This window comes from Egretta garzetta, unplaced genomic scaffold (assembly GCF_000687185.1).
Source record: "Egretta garzetta isolate BGI_Z169 unplaced genomic scaffold, ASM68718v1 scaffold39, whole genome shotgun sequence".
Taxonomy (NCBI): domain Eukaryota; kingdom Metazoa; phylum Chordata; class Aves; order Pelecaniformes; family Ardeidae; genus Egretta; species Egretta garzetta.
In genome coordinates this window covers 1,871,651-1,890,923 of record NW_009260945.1, presented here as the reverse complement: position 1 = coordinate 1,890,923, position 19,273 = coordinate 1,871,651, and the positions used below count along the sequence as shown (strand labels likewise).

The following is a 19,273-nucleotide window of genomic DNA, read 5'->3' as shown; positions in this document are numbered from 1 at the left end:
AAGAGTGTCATTTGCAGGAAGGCATGATTAACAGAACAACATGTAGTGAGCAAATTGTTGTTTCAGTGTTTACTGTGCATCCCCATAATCTTGCTTAACCCGATAAATAGGAGAAAATGATCAGCAAAATCCACAGACAACACTCAAGTGAAACCAGGCCAATTTTGTGCGTCTGTTGCATGCATGTGATGGAGCTATGGAACGTTTGCTTGGAGCCACTAAAGCACCCAGATTGTCTCTGCACGAGGGTTAATAGTTAGCACCTGCTTAATGCACACAGGGTAACTACCCTAATATGTCATGATGAAAAATGACTGAGACATACAAAAAAAGAGGCATTCTCAAAGCAATCTATACTGCATGTGAAACAAGGATGTCACAAATTAACTAAGGAAGCCTTAGGTACCTCTAAATGTGGCTTACTGGCTTAGTAATGAGTATTTGATGCTCAGTCTAAGTACAGAAAAAAAACAGAACAGGAGAAAATATTCCTTCCTTTAGTGGGATTTTAATCTAATTATTGCCTTGTTTTTAGTTGGCAGTAGAACTTGTGGAGTACCTAAAAAACACACTGACGTTTATAAGAAGTTTCAATATTTTTTTCAGGGAACTTCAGATATTCCCAGACCACTGGTGCATCTAGTAATCCTTCTCCAAGAATGGCAGCATAGGATGATAGGATGCTATTTAAGGAGAAAATGCAAGCTTGGCCACTATCTGCAGCCCTCTCCCCTAGTATCATCCCTAAGTGTTGTATAGCAATATGAGAGGTTTCATCCTTCCTGTTTCCTTCAGTATTTGCTCATGGACCTTTTCATGGATTTCTCTAATCCCCTTTTGAGCCTGTTGATGCTGTCTGTCTCCACAGCCTCCTGTGGTATGAGTTTGAGTAGTTGTGTAGCCACGACACAGAGAAGAATTTTCTTTCATCTGTGCTTTTATCTGATGTTCTACCAGTTTCAGTGAGTGGTCCCTAGTTCTGCTATTGAGGGATTTAGTGAACAACAGTTCTGCATTTCCTTTATCTGAGGCCTTGATGATCTTGTAAACTTTGATCATACATGCCCTCAGCCTCCCCCTCTCCTAACTGAGGACTCTTTTATTCTTGTAATCCTTTTCGTTTTAGTTGCCCGTCCCTCTATCTTCTCTAGTACTCCACAACCATCAAAGGGGGCAACACGTAATGATGTTACTGCTGCTGCTGCTACTAGGAAGTACCTAAAGGATCCAGACTGAGCCTGAGACTGGGGCTCCATTATACCAGGTATTGCAGAAAACACATTAGAAATTTGTAGTCTAAAAAGGTGAGGCAGAAAAAGAGTAGGAGAGGAAAGAGAGAAAAGATCGCAATGAGTCTCAGATCACTCAACCCCTTAGAGGGCTCAGATCTCCCCATCTCCTTCCACTGCTCCTACTCACTAGGAGAGGACACCTCAAGCTACTGTTATTTTCAGATGCATCTTTTCTCAGCGTTTCATCACAGCCAGTTTAATGGAGCAGTCTCTGTGCCACCACCCTATGTAGTGATCCTTGAGCATGCAGGTAGGTAGCCATAACCTGAACTGACCCGATGAACTGTTCTGGCTGGAAACTCACCCTGCAAAACTGAGGTTAATTTTCAAACAGATCAGGTTCACCTTGTAGCCTCAAGAGTACTAAAACTAGTGCAAGGAAAGGGATGGGAATAACGATGAGGATGTCATGGGATGGAGGGCTGGACTGTTCCTTTTGTTAGCGGCATGCCTTTACGCCCAATGAAAAGGATCATGGAGCTTGGGCTTTTATTTTTCTAGGTGAAATAAACCACGCTCTCTTACTCTCCCTAGTAAAACAGCTTGGCATTCCTCAGTCTTCCCAATAGCCTTTCTCTGTCTCCTTTCTGTCTTTCTTGTGGGTAATGGTTAATACTGTACATACTTAAAAGCAGTGTTCTGTTGATAATTTACTAATAATTTCAGACTTCTCCAGCTAAGGGAGCATCTGTAAGATATCTAAAAGCAATGAGTTTTTATCCAAATTGAGAAAGCAAACATATTTGGTTGTCTTTTACTGCCAGTATTGCTCCAGAATAAATAAAACAGAACAAGCTAAAAAAACAAGAGGAAGCAGTGACTAAGTTCATAGAGAGTATTTAAATTAAGGACACCATGAGACTACAAAGATTTTCGTAATGGAGAAAAACAGTGGTTAGTGATACATGACAAGCAAAAATTCTTCAGCAGATGGTACAGAAATAGAGTGATGTGAAACGGGAAAGAGAAAATTAAAAGGGGATGTTTTCTGATGCTGTCAAGAAACTTGACAAAACAATCACTCTCAATTACAATATCTGGAGAGAAACAGAAATGTGATAACAGAAGACAACAAATATCATCAGAAAGAATGGTATTGTTAGCTTCTGGGAGCATCAGTGGATGTTCTCCTGAAGAGCTTTTTGGTATTTTTCAATTTGCAGACCCTTAAATAACTGTCAGTAATGATGACTCTATTCTCTGTATGACAGGACGTGTAGAAGGCGGAAGAGAGGTTTTGTTAAGAAAGGTCTGTACCGACTTCAGCAAGGTTCCAGGTGTGTATGTGATTTTGTGCATACATCTGTAAGCAGAGAGTCATCTTTCTGGGGTAAATAGCTTACTGGTAAGAGTTTTAGCTATACGTTAGAGCAGGAAACACTTGTACCCAAGTGGATGTATACACAAAACCAAACACAGACTGGTGGAAGTCCATTCAAGGAGTCATCAAAGACTAGTTTTCAAATAGCTTTCTATACACGTTTTCTGTGCACTCCTACACTTAACTGTGAAATGAGTCTGACATTCATTTGGGCTTCATATAGGCAATCTCAAAACCGACGCAAATGTCTGCTTCATCGGACTCTGCACGGGGCTGCCCAGGAACCACAGCTTCTGGGAGCCAAACCCAGGTCCTCCAGGCTCCCTCTTTGTTCTACACACAGTGCCTGGGAGCCCTGCGAGCGTTGATGGGGCATGCCGGGCTTTTGACTTCCAGACTCTGTGGCAGACTGCCTGAAACCTCTGGCATAGCTGGCTGCCTCCAAGCTAAGTGTGGGAGTCCTGCCAAGCAGACTGCCACATTGCTCCTGGTCTCAGGGGACAAAGCCTTGGGACCTTGGCTCAGATTTGGAGAAAGTTTTGAAACCCAAGATGTTTGGAACAAAACTTCGGTTATTCAACAAATTGGTATTTCTCTCTGAAACTTTCTTCATTTGTAATTTGTAAAATTTCAGACCAGTTTTAGTGGACGTCTGTCCTGTTTAAAATGAGTTTGTGATACTAAGAGGACACATGGCAGAATCACACTGGCATCTTCCGTGCTGCTTCCCTGTGAGTGTGACACAGAGGGAGTTCAATAAATTGTTGAACTTGTTGAAGAGCAGTGCAAGTTTCTTCAATTTGACATTTCAAATGATGCAAAATCCTCTATCAGGAAACGTGACTTCTCTCAAGCTTGTAGGGCAGTATTGGGAAAAAAACTAGTATTTTTATTTTGACTCTTCTTCACCAGTTTCTGTCTCTCTTATTTCGTTAGTCTCATCTTTCCTCTTTGTCCACTATGCATGTGCTGGGTATCACAGAGCAAGACTGGAGGGGTTTTTGACCTTGGGAGTGCTGCAGAGTATGGGTTTTTCAGACGAGAACCAGGTAGAGATTTAAAGATCTGTTCCTTTTGCCTACAGGGAGGTCAGAATGCAAGGGAGAAAGGAGAACAAATTACAGAACAGAAGTGATGGATTTGGAGAATGCAAAAACCATCATAAAGAAATGTTTTAAAGGAGCTGCATGTATTAGGCCAGGAGCTCTCTGTACATGGCAGAACACCTGGCTGCTTAGGCAAAGCAGCTTTCTACTGAAATAGAGCGCTCTTATGGGGATTACTCAAACAGGGGCTGGTGGATGCCATTCATTAGCTCTTGGGGGGACAAATGAAAGACCTTACAGTTCTTTGCGGCTTTTTAGTTCTTCATTACAAAAAAAAGACTCTAAAATATGGGAATGAGTGGATTTGTATCAAACCTCCCGCAATGAATAACATAAAACAAATGATTAAAAAAACTTCATTAGAAACAGTAAGAAAGCAAAGAAAAATAACTTTATATGCATCTGTAATTTGATATGCAAGTCTTTTTAATGAAGCAGGTAATTTTTTAAACAATCTTAGATGAGCTCAAACTTAGCAAAATACAAGAGCCTGCACTCTCAACTTTAAGTGTCATTGAGATCATTTGGGTTACTTACACCTTTAAAGCTGACCACACATTTTGCTGGTCTGGGAGCCTTGATGCCTGGATTGAAAGATCCCAGCAGTTACCAGATGTAACCAGTAAGACCAGGCAAGGACAGTCCTACTTCCCAAACCAAGCAGCATTTGCTAGGTTGCCAGGAGGGTGGAAAATGGAAAGCGGGGTGATATAATTTATGCTGACTTTCGAAAAGTTTTTGGCAGGGCAATTCACAAGAAGCTGTTAAAGAAATGAGTGCTATCATGGGCTACGGAAAGTGGCTAATAAAAATAAATAATTGGAACAAATGGTTACTTTTCATCATGTCAAATGATTAGTAGTTGGCTGCCCCAAGGACCTGCAGAAGGATTAGTTTATTTAATGTATGTATTAATGAACTGGGAAGAGAAATATGAGAGGAAAATTTGACGGGAATGCAAAATAAGTAGAGTAAAAACTAGGAAAGATTTTGAAGAGCTTCACTGAGTCATAAGAAAAGGGTGAATTGACAACAGTAAAGCAGATTAAATGCATAATGAAAAGAATCATACGTATAGCTGTGTTCTAAATTAACTGTAACCAGCAAGGAAAAAATCCCTAAGAGCAACTGTGTATCACTCAATGAAAACCTTTATGCAGTGTGTAACAGCAGAAAAAATAATTCTCAAAAGGTTGTATCGCCACTCTATCAGTAAGCAGTAGGAAATCATTTGGAACAGCTCCTGCTGTTTTTAAAAGGTATTTAAAAAAAACCCACACACCAAAGGCACAAGAGGATACTGAAAACTACCAGGAATCTGGAAAGACTTCCACGTGGTAGGAAGGGTAAAAAGGCTGGGGCTGCCTACAGATTGACGGGACGTCTTTCTCTTTATCCTTTCATATAAGGACAAGAGCTCATTCAATGAAAGTAAAGGTCAAAAAAACCCAAACAAAACCCCAAACCCAAAAACCTGATCAAATAAAATGTGCATCTCATTGTTAGCTCCTGGAAATTACTGCTACAAAGCACAACCGAGGCTTTAAGTTTGGTAGGATTAAAAAAAAAAAAAAAAAAAAAAAAAAAGATTGGACACATACAGATAATGAGAAGCTACTTAGTTGCATTAGACTGCATAGTATTTATCGAGAACATAAACCTTTATTCTTTGAGAACTAAGCCAGTCAGTAACTATGAGGATTTGAAAGAAATTTTTCCTATTTCTTCTCATTCACTTCAAGGCTGTTTGCACCTTCCCATAAAGCACGTCTTTCCACTTCTGATGTATCCAGTCACTGACAGAGACAAGGACCTGGCAGTTCTGAGCACTCCTGAATATGACAAGCATTAATACTGAGGACCTTGAACGATATTCAACCATACTTACCAGGATACTTTAGCAAGAGCGGTATTAGTTCTGTTTCTAAAATAATCCTGATCTTTCTAGTCCATTGGATCCGTGCACACGTAACCGAGAAGTGATTTGTTACTCGGTGATACACAAACCCAAAGCTGCGGTATTATACACACCTCCATTCTCATTCCTACTCTGTGCCTTGTCATCATTTCCCCACAAGAAGTTTACACCGCAAAGGCATGTAACAAAGCCCACATTGCTTCATGTCCCTCCGTGGGAAAGAAAGAAGCCAGCTGATAAAAAAATAGTATAATATATGGGGAAAGAGCGTGAAACATGTTTATGTGCTTCTCACCATCTCCCTTGTGTAGCACGACAATGATTTTTCCAAGAGTGGACTCTCTGTTTGCAGTTGCTGCAATTACCCCCACCCCCCCCACCCCAAAAGACTGTAGTTTTTTAAATCACATACCAATTCCATTCACAACAGGTGAATCATTACTAACTTCCAACACGCTGGGCAAATTTTGTTCTCCTTCATGATCATTTAAATCCATATTTTGCTGTTGTGAGCCATTCCCAAAATGTCTAGAATCTTTTTCGTGACTGCCATCTCCATTCTGCAGACCATTGTGTGGCTTTTTCAGTGGCATGATCTGTAAACCGCTGGGAGTAGTTCGGTAAGTCACAGTTTTAGCAGCCCTGTCATTAGCAGATGCTGGCTTTGCTGCGTATCCTCTTTTCTGTTTTTGAAGAGATGGATTAATTCTCTTCCTTTTGTGTGTTGACCCTTTAGACTTCCCAGATTCAGAAGGTCTATGTGATATTTTCTCAACAGATGACCCTCGGCTTTCCCGTAAAAATTTTGGAGCGCTGGCCTGTTTCCCATGTCTTGATCGCTTTTCTCTGGTAACATGTAGTCCATTGAACTCATCAATAAATTCCTCACAATGTAGTAGATGATGTTCAGGTTCCCAGGTGTCTTCATTGCTTCCATAGCCTTTCCACCTGATGAGATATTCCCATTTGCCCTTCTTGTTCTTCCTTTTGTCTACAATCCTCTCCACCTAAAAGAAAAACCAAAAAAGTATCGTATTAGAAAGAAAACTAGTTTGGTCATGCAAACGATGTTCTTCATTTGCAGCTAGGAAGGCCTCCTTGACATTGTAAAGGCATCTTAGTACTCATGAGATTCTCCTAAAATGCAGTGCCTAAAACATGAACTGACACAGAAAGCCACCCAGGCTAGCCAAAATGTAGCAACCTATTTGACAGATGTAAATTTACCTTATTTTCATAGGATGCAGTCCAACACTATATTCCCTTTGGATCCTATATAGACCATGCTGACTGCTGATGAGAACCTACCTGGTGTGAGTATAAACAGCTTGACATAACGTTTAGAAATCAGTGTTACATGGTTCTGTTTGACAAAGAATTCCCACGAACAGACCTGGCTGTATAATACAGGAGAGGAATGCAGTAGCCCCAGTGATATTTTGACTGCAAGGCCATTTCCCCTTCTGAAAACATTAAGAAGAGACACGAACACCTGATCAAATCTGATCTGGGAACCTGCAATAGCCGTGATGTGAAAAAACAAGAGAGCGCATGAATATCATTATTGAAAGCATGATTTCTTTGAAAATCTGGTTGTAAAACAAGAGTATTATTGCTACACTCCTCAGCTACTTCTTGTTATAAAGAGCTAAATAAAGCATATTTTGCTATATTGTCAAGTTACTGATCATTCTCCTGAATCCACACATGCATTATGCCCCCATAAACATCCCCATACTTCTTCGTGTCTTGAAACGATCTTGAATGGAGAACTGATTATAACAAATTACAATATTTTGCACCACAGATATATTTGCAGTAGTGTACATCCACTTTGCTGCTTCCAAGTTATAAAAAATTTGTATTTTTATGGATGCAATATTTTAGTAAATACACAAAATTTGTGAGTGCACTAATTTAAATAAAAAAGCAAATGAAAGGCATCTTAATAAATAAAAGCAAAAGTCAGGATTCTTAAGTAGAAGTAATGAATTTCATGAACCTATGCTAGAGAAGTTTATGTCAGCTTAAGGAACGTTTCTGCACCAAGGGATAAGGGACTATATTCGGCCTGCAAGCTGAATGTGAATTAACAGTACCATGCTGTTGTGGAAAAGGGGCTGTACAACTGAAGAAATCTGTGCGCTCTCAGCACTGGCAAGTTCTCAACGAGAGGGAGAGTGCGTATGAAAACCCAAGCACAATCAGTGGACAGCAGGTCATGGGTTTAAATTGCATCAAGTGAAATTCAGATCAAGTCATTAGGAAAAATGTTGTAACGATAGTAAGAATTAGGCATTAGAATAGGTAACGTTGGGAAGATATGGAGGGCTTTTAGAACAAACAGGCTTTTTTAGACAAACATCTGCCATGAAAAGTCACTGCTGGAAAATCGGGTTATGATGAAAAAACCTTTTGAAGTTTCCCAAGTTTTATTTTCTGATTATTTCTCTTCTTTCATTAGTTTTTAAAAATGTGGCTTATGAGGGATAAAGATGCCACTAATGAAAAAAAAAATCATTATTGTTAACCAAACACACTATTGTTAATTTAGAAAAATAAGTAAGTGGCTAGCTAACGTAATAGTTTTCGTTGCTCTTCACAGAAAAATCATCTCATGTGAAGAACAACAGTGGAATCTGTATGGAGAATTTAACCTTGAAGAAGGGCAATCACAGCAGCGTAATTGTTCTTTTTAGCTCCCCTGTTAGAGCAAACCAATGGATTAATTCTCTCTGTTCACTGGCTGGAACTGTACATTCATAGAAATCTTGGTGGGTTCCCCAAAGGAGTCTAAATGTAATTAGCAACTAAACATTATACTTCTATCTCAATTCATTTACATGGGAACTGTGCTAAGATATCTGTGTCTGAGTCATAGTGGACAGCTTTCCTCCATCTCCAGGGCACTCAACTGCAGCATCCCAAACAGCTCGTTGCTGTGCTCTGTCTTATCAAATATCTGCATAGAATCACCGCAGAAACACAGCCAGGCATCCTCTTCACTCTGAATTTAGCGCAGTCCCCTTCAGGATTGCTCAGTGTGGCAAAACAATTAACTGAAGCTCAGCCTAGGCAAGTTTGAGATCATTTGTCTGAAAAGAGGCAAAGTCCTCACAAAAAAAATGAACTGGCTTTTTTTTTTTTTTTTTGTCGTCATTTGGGATGTGCAGCTTTCAGTTGTCAAACTAATAGACTAATTATGATCTTGTTGACTTTATAGGGAGCAGCTGTCCAAATTATCCCAGGCTTTAAAATACTTCTCATCCTCCTATCTGGGACTAGCCAGAAAGACTGTACATCAAACTGTGGAACTCTGTAGTGGCCTGTGGTTGTCTGTGGATTTGTTACTTTAATTACTGCAGCTCACTATACCAAGGAGCAAAACATACATATATATCTCTATATATCTATGTCCCGCAGAAAAAATTAAATTGCTGCTAAACTCAGTAGACCACAGCTATCATTACTGTAGAGAATTTGGTTTAGAGCTATTCTGTCTGTACTAGCTGAACAATACTCGCATTCCCCTCCTTTTTTAATTCAGGAGTTTGCACTTGGAACACAAACTCTGTATCAGGTTGATGCTACCTCGGAGTAACTTCTTCATTTCGAGGGATTACACCCCACTTGCTCACTGAAGGAAGAACCTCAGAAAGGTCGGACAAATACCTTGCCATTTTCAGAATCACATACAAGAAAAATCTCTCCAACCTCACCTTTTTTCACTTATGCACATATCTTTACATTTAACTATACCAATTTCTCATTTTCACATTGTTGCTCTACTACAAGGAGGAAAAGTGAAGGGAAGAGGTTTCGTGGAGAGCATTTTTTAATACAGAAAACACTCAAGTATTTTGGTGATGAGGCATTATGCATTTCAATTAAGAGGATAAAAGAAGAAAACATGAGTGGTCTTTGTTCCTGGGAAACAAAATACTGGCAAAGGAGAATGTTATTAACCAGTTCAACACATCGAGAAGGAAGAATAAAAGTATTTATGAAGTTGGGTCCAATTTAATAAATGGTTTCAGAAAAAACATTCAGAAAACAAACGTATTTGGGAAAGACTAAGCATTTCATTACAGCATTTTCAGAACAAAACTATCAACATTTCACTTCCAATTTAACTAACAGAACTAAAATAAAGAGGGACTAAATAAACTGAAGACAAAATGTTTTGTTTCTGGTCAACCCCCTTCTCAGTTTATTGTTTTGCTGGGGAGAAAATGAAAAACATGTGGTTGATCCAAAATTAGTTGTTTTCCTTGAGTTTTTTGGTTCAGCCATCAGACCCACTGGCTTGACTAATGATGCATAAACAGCCCGAGTAGGTGTTTGCCTCGTCCGCATCATTGCCTCGCTGTTCATTACTGAATGCATTTGAGGGTAGCATCGAACATACTTGACCACTCAACACTGTCCCTTTTCTTTCTCAGGGCTTTAAGTTCTTCACTGATATTGCCCAGGGGGGCTGTGGAGTCTCCTTCTCTGCAGATATTCAAAGCCCGCCTGGACGAAGTCCTGTGTAGAATGCTCTAGGAGAGCCTGCTTTAGCAGGGGGGTTGGACTAGATGATCTCCCGAGGTCCCTTCCAACCCTTGCCAGTCTGTGATTCTGTGATTTATCCCCTTCCAAGTGCCACTGTGTTCCTTCACACCCGTCCCATTTTCCTGCTATTCACAGTCCACAGTAATAACAAACATCACGATTTTGTTTTTTTAATGATGTGTATTTTTTTTAACAGGTAGTATATAAAGTAATAATCTCTTTGCATTTACTTAAGGTTACACAAATTCGTAAGAGTTTTCTTAATGAGAAATAATTCTGTGACAGCTAGTGATTAATAGAAATAATACTTTCATTCCTTCCCTAGCATAAGCAAAACACAGTTCTGAGCATACGCAGAAAACATCCATGGCTTCAATGTCTGATTTTCCATTTTCCTCCTCAGTTCTGTCTTTAATGAGAACTAACATCTTCCCCAAAGTGACCTTGGGAGTTACAGTTTGCCAAATCCTTGAATATTTTCCTCCTCAGTTCTGTCTTTAATGAGAACTGAGTAACATCTTCCCCAAAGTGACTTTGGGAGTTACAGTTTGCCAAATCCTTGAACTCACTATATTTGGGTTGGAAAACTAATTAGTTAATTTTAATAAAAGTGAAATGACTGCAAACAAAGTTTGCAGGGGTATCACAGTTAAGAGAATGCTAGAACTGACAAATACTGTTACTTGCCTGGATTCTCTCTCTCTCCCTGCCCCTCCTGGCTAATTCTGGATGAATTGAGGTGCTGATATGTTACCCCATAAATATGTTTCAAGAGAACAAATAGAATGAGACCATGGCACCTGGGCAAATGTATTTGCAACACATTTTTTCGCTTCCAACTAGCCTTAAACCTAGCTCTATACACAGCTGCACAAACTAGGATGAAAGTCATAAATAAAAGCCTTTAAAAAATTGTATTCTAAATGTGAAATAAAAAAATACTAATCAATTACAGTACAAATATATAGAGCATCACAAACTTAGTGCTGTGATCTAGGGATCAAGTGCTTATATACGCAGAATACAACACACAACGCATCTTCCTTCACAGAAGATTCAGGGTCAAAATCCCTCATTTAACAGCGCAGAATTATTGTCCACTTATCAAAAACAAAAACAAAAACAAAAACTAGGCTAAGTTAAAAAAAGGTAATTCCTACTGAATTATTTCTACAGATATAACTGCAAAGTCGGAGCAGAGTATGATCATCTCATAGTTCACAGGAGCTCCAAAGAGCATAAACAAACCCCCTTATGTTCCCAGAAAACACCTTCCAGGAGATCAGTAAACTTCCAGAAAGGTTTGGAAGATTGCGTTACCTACTTGATTTCCAAAATAAGTACATGCCATCTCCTCTTCTCGCCATGCATATCTATGGAAACAATGTAAACTGTAAGGTGTGACGCTCAGATGGTCTCTGTTAGCGCACTGTACGGAGCACCAGGCCGATTTCATGATACACACTAGAAAAACTTGTGTTACGAGACTCTACCGTTTTATGTGCTTTTTTCATTGGAGGTGTTTGTCCCATCTTGTGCCTCAGGGTGTTGGAAGGGTATTTGGAGAAAGTGCCAAGGAAAGAAAGTCAGTAAGATTTCTGAAAGAGATAAAGGCCATCTGATTCAACATGTCTGTCTTTTAAAAAACCATTATTGCCCTAACTTCCTCCTTTTTGTTACCTTCGCTTTAAGACATAATGTATTTCATTAGTTGTAAATCTCTTGCTTGCTTGCATTTATAACTTGTTTGTGTTTCTCTTGTATTTGTATTTAATTTCTCAAAATCTGGTAATTGGAACATTTGTTCCAGATGTACAAAACTCACGGCACCGTATCTTCTGAAGCAGTCAGTATTCATGTTAGAAAAATAATAGTGGAATGGATGCTGGGTCTCTCTTCAGAATCTGACCCACAGTTAAAAACCAGAGTAGACCCAATCAATGTGCCGGCTATGAAACCCCCCAGTAGTAAATACCTGGAAGGTCAAAATGAAAGCAAAAGGGCTAGATAGTCATAAAGATGAAAGGGAAGACATTCCTCATCTGAATTATTCACAGGCAAAACATCAAATGACATCTTCCCAGGAAGTTCACTGAACACCCTGTTAATGTCAAGAAGACACTGCTTTTTATTCTCTCCCCTTTTTCTCTTTTCAAGCGTATGGATTCTTGATTTTCTACAATCTTTTCAGAACTTGCTACGGAAATCCCAAAAGTTCTGCATTTTCACTGGAAAAAGCCTATCAGCCTCATGTTACACATGGCTGCAAACCACTGCGTTAGGTATATGCGTCCTCCAATACATACATATGAAGACTTACAACAAATGCTGTAAAAACTCCTGCTGCTCCCTGTATGCAAGCCTGCAACTTTGATCTTCCTCTCCTGGTAGTAACACCGTAGAGGCTTCCTGCTATGCGACTTGACGGTCCGGGTTTATATAGAAAACCAGAAGCGCACTGCAAGTTAATTTTATTTTACAGTAGTGATGCAGCAATTAGAAATTGCTGCTGAAAGTGGTGTTTTCACATTCCTAAGACTTTTCTGGACCCAGCATTTTGCCTGCGTAAGTATACTCTGTTAGTTACCTTCCCTGACATCCAGGTATTTTAGAATAATATTTTAGAATAAAGAAGCTGAAAGGTAAGCCTCACTCTGTGCTTATGCAAGGAACATGATTTCCTTTTTGTGTAAGGGCTCTTCTATTGCCAGTTTGGATCAAATGAAGCCCTGGCTGATAGCCTGCAGAAGAACAGCCAACCACAGCTTCCATGTAGACTCATCTCTCTAGTGACCTTAGGCCATTTTTCTTGGAAGTCCCACCTTTCTCTGAAACTCAGTCTCACTGAAACTGAAATTCTGGTCTGGTCTCTCAGTTGTTCATTTCTGGCTCTTTTGAAAACTGCCCTGGTGCCACATCTCCAGTTCCACACCAGGGCTGTGTTTCCCCCCTCGATGCCATCTGTCCCTGTTGCTGACTCTACTAACAGACCCCGTTTTTGTGCCCTTTGCCCATTTTTGTTTACTGCAGTTTTCTCCTGGTCAGAACTTACAGTGCTCAAGTTTCCCAGTCTGTTAAAGCCATTTCCCTCTCCCTCTATAAATCTAAGGATGTAATCTAAATCACTTTCTTTTATTAGGATATTTAAGTGTATGTGTGTGAACAGTACCTGTGGTGGAAGTGCCACAATCATTGTGGGTTTTGGAGCAAAAAGGAATAGTAATATACACAAGAATCCTGCACTGGAAGAGGGAATTTTTGTATAGACTGATACTATCCCTTGGGAAAGGACTGGAAAAGGAAAATTAACAGATGACACAGCAACCAGGATAGGACTTTTTGGTCAACATGTGTAGTCCCTGTCCTTGTAGGCAATTACATCACATAAACCCATCCATGTTGGATATGCTCATGATACAGGACATGCCCGGGCTTATTGTTGATAGGATGTACAGCAAACAGGTGGGCATTCTTAAATTGAATCATTTTGTAAAAAATATTTTAGGTTTTCATTTGGAAAGCAAGACAGTTTTCAAGGTGCAAGAAAAGTGCACTAAAAAATAAAGATATTCTTTAGCAGTAGGTTAAGAGGAGGAGTAGGATTTTTTCCTTTGCCATCCAAGCATGCACCCGTGTCATCAGAAGAACTGTTATGCAGCATGGGGGAGACCTCTTTAGGCCTGTTCCTCTATAAACGGTTTAAATCCCTTTCACTTACAAACATTAATCAACACATACAACATATGTGGGAATCCAAAGAACATGATGGGGGTTTCTATTTATTTTAAAGCATAATGACGCATTTCATTTCTCAAATCCCCGTTTTGATTTTGTACAATAAATCAGTTCCTTACTGGATTTCAGTGTTCATATTTCTTAAGGAAAGCAAGAAGCAGGGCATGCCAAATCCTTGATGTCCTTTATGTTAAAAAGTGAAGTTACTTCTGAACACCCCCTCTACAAACTTCCTAACACAATTTATTTCAGAATGAATCTGTTTGAATTCTATCTAGAACATTTGAATTTGATGATAAAAGTGTACTTTTATTTCAGTAGTAAAGTACAGCTGGTAATTTTTACTTACTGCTAAATTTGTTTTGTACATTGTAGCGCACACTTTAAATTTAGAAACAACAGAGATTTTCCTGGTTTGTAGATCAACAAAGGAAAAAAATAAATGCTGTTCCTATTTACTGTCATAAGTGAGATTTAAAACACAGCGTACGCTGCTAATCTAAGAGAACTGAGACAGGGATGAAGTTTGCTTTAAGCAGAACTGTTCTTGTACAGTCTATTCCTGTGACAAGCAGAGACGACTAAAACAGGAATGAGAAATCTAAATTCAAGGAAACAAAATATTTTGCCAAGCTGTACAAAGAGCTGGCTCATTTGGACAGATGTATGGCTCTCAGCTTTCTAATACTGTGGACTACTTCCTCAAATGTTCTCTGCCGAATTCAGTGGGATTTTCCAGTTTTATACCATCTGAGAGTACGTGTATGGGAAATGTGTTTATGAGAAGGGTACAGCACAACCTAGTAAGGACCTGATTCTGCCTATGCTTCCTTTACAGTGCTACAAGTCAGCAGAGTTACTCCCAATTTACTTAGATGCAAGTAAAATCAAAGTAGGAATCCCTGGGATTTAAACCATGAGGTTTTTTACTTTTACTTTAAAATCAGTTTATAGGAACAGCAGCAGGACTTGAAGAGACTTCTAAGCAAACCAGTCTTTATGTGAACATATCACAGTTCTTTCAGTAAAACTGTCTGGAATCTGTTTAAAATACTCATGTTTCCAAACAGATGTGGAAATGTGTAAGCAGTAGTTGAAAAATAAAAATATGGCTATCACTAAAGGTGCTTTTCACCAACGTTAAAGCAAGTCCAGAAATGCAGGAAGCAATTATTAATTTACATAAAAGCTGCACCTGAAATCATTAGAAAAAAATTAATGCTGTTTTCTTTTATGTTCATTGGCAGTTTGTTCTCCTTTACCTTGTTCAGTCCTAGCTTATTTTAATGTTCTGTTGTACAGTTTGCTCAGTCTTTTTCTCCACCATATGGGCTTCATTCAGATTCTACTCAAGGCCAGGATTCAGTTCAACACTTTTACATCCATCCCAAAGCTTTGCCAGAAGTGAAGATTCCACATTAAAAAAAATACAAAGGTTCAGCTATAATACAGTATAAATAAATATTTGAACTACTCTGCTGTACTACCACTCAGTGACTCATTGCTTTACAAATGCTACTGGTACGACTGTCATAAAATAAACCACATATTCTTGTGTGGTAGGTAGAAAAATATTTCCTTAGCCCTTTTACAGCAAAATGGTAAACTTGAGCACAAAGAAGTGAAAGCCTAGGTTTTGGGGAGCTGTTCATCACTCAGTCGTTTCCATAGGTGCTGAGGACTTAGGATTTCAATGTGAGCATGAACTTCAGCTGTTCAGAGAGGCTTTACCGACTCCATGGGAGAGCTGCGGAGAATTGTCCGAGGGCAGCTTGCTGGCTTTGCAAAGCTTACGCGCCAGGGAGAAGATAAGAGACAACAGGAGGGTACAGCGTATTGGGGGTGGGGGGGCCCAAGGTGCTACTGGTCAGTGTAAGTGGCCATTGTACAACATGCTCTCCTTACCAAAGTTTTTGAAGTGAATTTTACAGTGAAAGAGGACAATGTCATACTTCCGCAGCTGTTTTCAAGGAACATGCCCTGTGTTGAAATGATAGCTTGGTAAAAATTAAGGCTCTGTGTTGGAAAACAGGAAAAACGGACAATTAGAGCATGTATTAGGTTGCTACACCTGTGGAATAGCAATTCTGGGGTATGGTGTGTAAAGAATCCCCAGCAACAGTATGTGTTTTCTAGCTACTGTACACAGGGACACGCAAGTATTTTGAACTGATCACTACATATTTGACAGAGCAGCGAGTCAGAAAGAATTCCCAGCTTACAGGCCTGAATGTGAAGGAGGATGGTAATCTGTTTCCCATCACCGAGACAGGAGGGAGAGGAAAATTAAGAACTCTGTCCATGTTATATTAATGTCTGGACAGGGATAAGGAGATGTCAGAAGATCAATCATATATCCATTTCATGCTTTGTATCCAAACTAGAACAGGAGGCAACTGGCTTGGAGCATCCATACAGCACGGGTAGTAACAGTCAACTTTGTGAATAATACCACAGGGATAGGTTTTAAAAGGAAAGGGCTAAAAATAGATAACTTTATACTATATAGAAGGTTGAGGGGCGATCCTTTGAGTGAAAAGCTGAAGTAGCAGTTTGTAAAGTAGTGGGATAATAAGAGAAGAAAAGTCATGGAACACAAAGGTTTCTTTCAGAATTCAGTAGAATTCTTCATTTTCTTAGTTACACAAATGAAGCTAATGTGATTGCAGAATACAGAAATGAGCCAAAAAGAAAGGTAGAGCCGAAAAAAGGAATAAAGATACATGCTTTAGGCAACTATAATGGCATGAGAGGAGCACAGAATTTTGCAAGTAAGTATCCAGGATACCACTGCAACATCACAGAAAAATGGCACATAAAATTTCAAAAATTATCTGTGAAAAAGTAATTGTCAAAAAGGAAGAATAATACATCATTATCCCCTCAGAAATAGCATTCAGATGAGCAGGGTCAGTAGGCCAAGTTCTGGCCTCAATTATTGCATTGGTTTTCACTGCAGATTTAATTTGCGTTTGAGATCTGAATTCTGTCCAGTGCAAAACCAACTTCCTACTGGTGCCTGGAAGGAACAAACTATCTTACAGACAGTAGTAAAGGCAGTTATGAAAGCTGTCACTGTTCATCAGACGGATGCATTTTAAATCGTCTGAGACTGCAGCTACTTAGAAATCTGCATTTAAAAAGTGGGGACAGGCCTCTAAACGTGGAGTTGCAAAGGCATAAAAGCATATTCATTGGTATTTACCATAAGAGTGTGTTTTGGAGCAATTAGATGGACTCTGTGTGAGGAGGACGTTTGCTTACACTGTGGATGAAAGGCACTAACACATCTGTGCTTGTACAAATGTCTGCAGTGAGTCAGACAGACTACACCACACTGCGTGGCAGGCTCTGGCCGCACGCTGCCGTCAAACTCCTCTGGCGATGGCAGAATCCCCAGGAGGTGCCATCAGAGAGGTGTGCTGCGGAGGAGACAATCATGGGCTGCCCTTCTGCAGGCCCTAGATCCTCTTGAAAGCTGACTTTGGCAAGAGATGGTCAGCGTTCCTTGACTTCAGCAGGTCCTGTTTCAGCCCTGGTAATTCACACAAGCTAAGGAAGTTTTAATTGATTGAGTCCTGAGTTCTTTTAGCCCATCATTAATCCTGATGGTAGGGTTTCATCTGAGTGTTGGCACTGCTTCCAGCCGTAGGGGTTGCTATAGACTGGAATCCATGACCCCTTTCAGGGAGCTCCCAAGGAACAACACTGGGGTTTCTCTGGTGGTTTTCCAGATCGCTCCAAGGGCGACCGTGGAGGCATGTGCCACACCTCCATGCTGATGGCTATCTTCTCTTTCTGTTGATAGACCATGCAGACGTATCAAGTGCCAGGGTGAGACTGGAACTCTGATGAAGCTGAGGAACTATTTAGAAATGCCTGTGCTTGAAGCAGTATTGAATATGTAAGTAGTGAATATATTACTGAGGAAATTTTCCACGTATTTGTTAGTCAGATTCCTAACTTGGCGGTTGTGTTAATACCTCAGCTGCTCCTGGATGCATTTACAGCAATGATGTGGCCAAAGGGCTTTGTTCCATGTGCCTCTGTAGAATGGGGCACTGTATTTTTATAAATGTAGGGTTTCTGAGATTTATTCCCTACATTTGTCTCACTGGGATTAGACTAGTGTATGTTCTCTCCATGGCACTATGCCAGTCACAGACTGAAGCTGTGGAAGGCTGCAGCTGTCTGCTTGTTATTAATTGAGGGTTAGTGAAGAGACCAACATACATTGGTGCTCCAACACCCATATTGTTTTCCAGATACTTTAGGAATGGAAGCTTAAATTCACACTTCAGTATAAGAAACCTCTGGGTCACATTTAATACTAAGATCCCACCTGCAAATGGTTTATGAAATTACAAAAAGGAGTTCTAACAAATGGCTAATAAGTTGTTAGAGACTCTTATGAATCTCACACCTGATTAGTCTTCCAGTTCTAATGAGTCCACAATAATCTTGTGAGGTTCTTGCTGTCATCCCTAGCACAAACTATACACGTAGTCAAATGCTGGAACAGATGTTCAGAGAGGCTGTGGAATATCCATCCTTGGAGATACTCAGAACTTGACTGAACAAGACCCTGAGTAGCCTAATTGGTGCTGCTCTAAGCAAGGGGTTGGATTAGATGATCTCTAAAACTCCCTTCCGGCCTAAATTATTCTATGATACATAAATTTTGCCTAAAACATTTACTAACAATTTACAAATTCGTTATTCTTTTCCACTTGGAAAAGCAGCTCCATTTGGAAAACTGAGTTCTATGCAATCTGTGGAAGTGGGTGCATGAACTGACTCAATTAAGCTGAGTTTAGATTTACCAGGCAGCTGGAAGGGAGTTTCCCACAAGCAGCTCTGAACTTCCTTCTTTCCTTGACCTGATACCATCAGGGTTTGTTGACTTTCAGGTCATACCACAAGAGCAATCTACTCTCTGAGATGTACAAGGGAGAAATGGGTTGGACGACCAAGGTCAGCTGATCACAAGCTTAAAAAGATTTTCTTAGTCATTAAATGGACATTTTTGTTAATACTGAGATACATTGTGAAGTAATTATTCAGTGTATCTCCAGTGTTTGTATGAACATTCAGTATTTATGGCATAAAGAGAGCAAGGACTGTGCTAAGTTGGGGGTGTGTGAACATACAGTATGCTCCATGATAGCAGCTATATATTTGCTCTTCATCCAATATGAAGGAATTAAAAGCCAGGGATAAGAAGGATAAGCTACCATACATTTACCACAAAGATAAGAGGAAAAATGCTAATAAAAATACACCTGTAGTTCTTTTACCTGTCCTGGAGGTTTGTGCAGAGACCGTAACAGAATGCTCCACAGGACAG

The 19,273-nt window shown here is 39.8% G+C and overlaps 1 protein-coding gene across 1 annotated transcript in view; it reads right to left on the bottom strand.

Moving 5' to 3' along the window:
- Positions 1-19,273, bottom strand: part of CDYL2 (chromodomain Y like 2) — a 59,535-nt gene that overhangs the window by 19,787 nt on the left and 20,475 nt on the right. Inside the window, exon 3 of the mRNA XM_009647200.2 lies at positions 6,050-6,644. Within this exon, the coding sequence (XP_009645495.1) occupies positions 6,050-6,644 (595 nt within the window). The remainder of the gene's footprint in view (positions 1-6,049; positions 6,645-19,273) is intronic.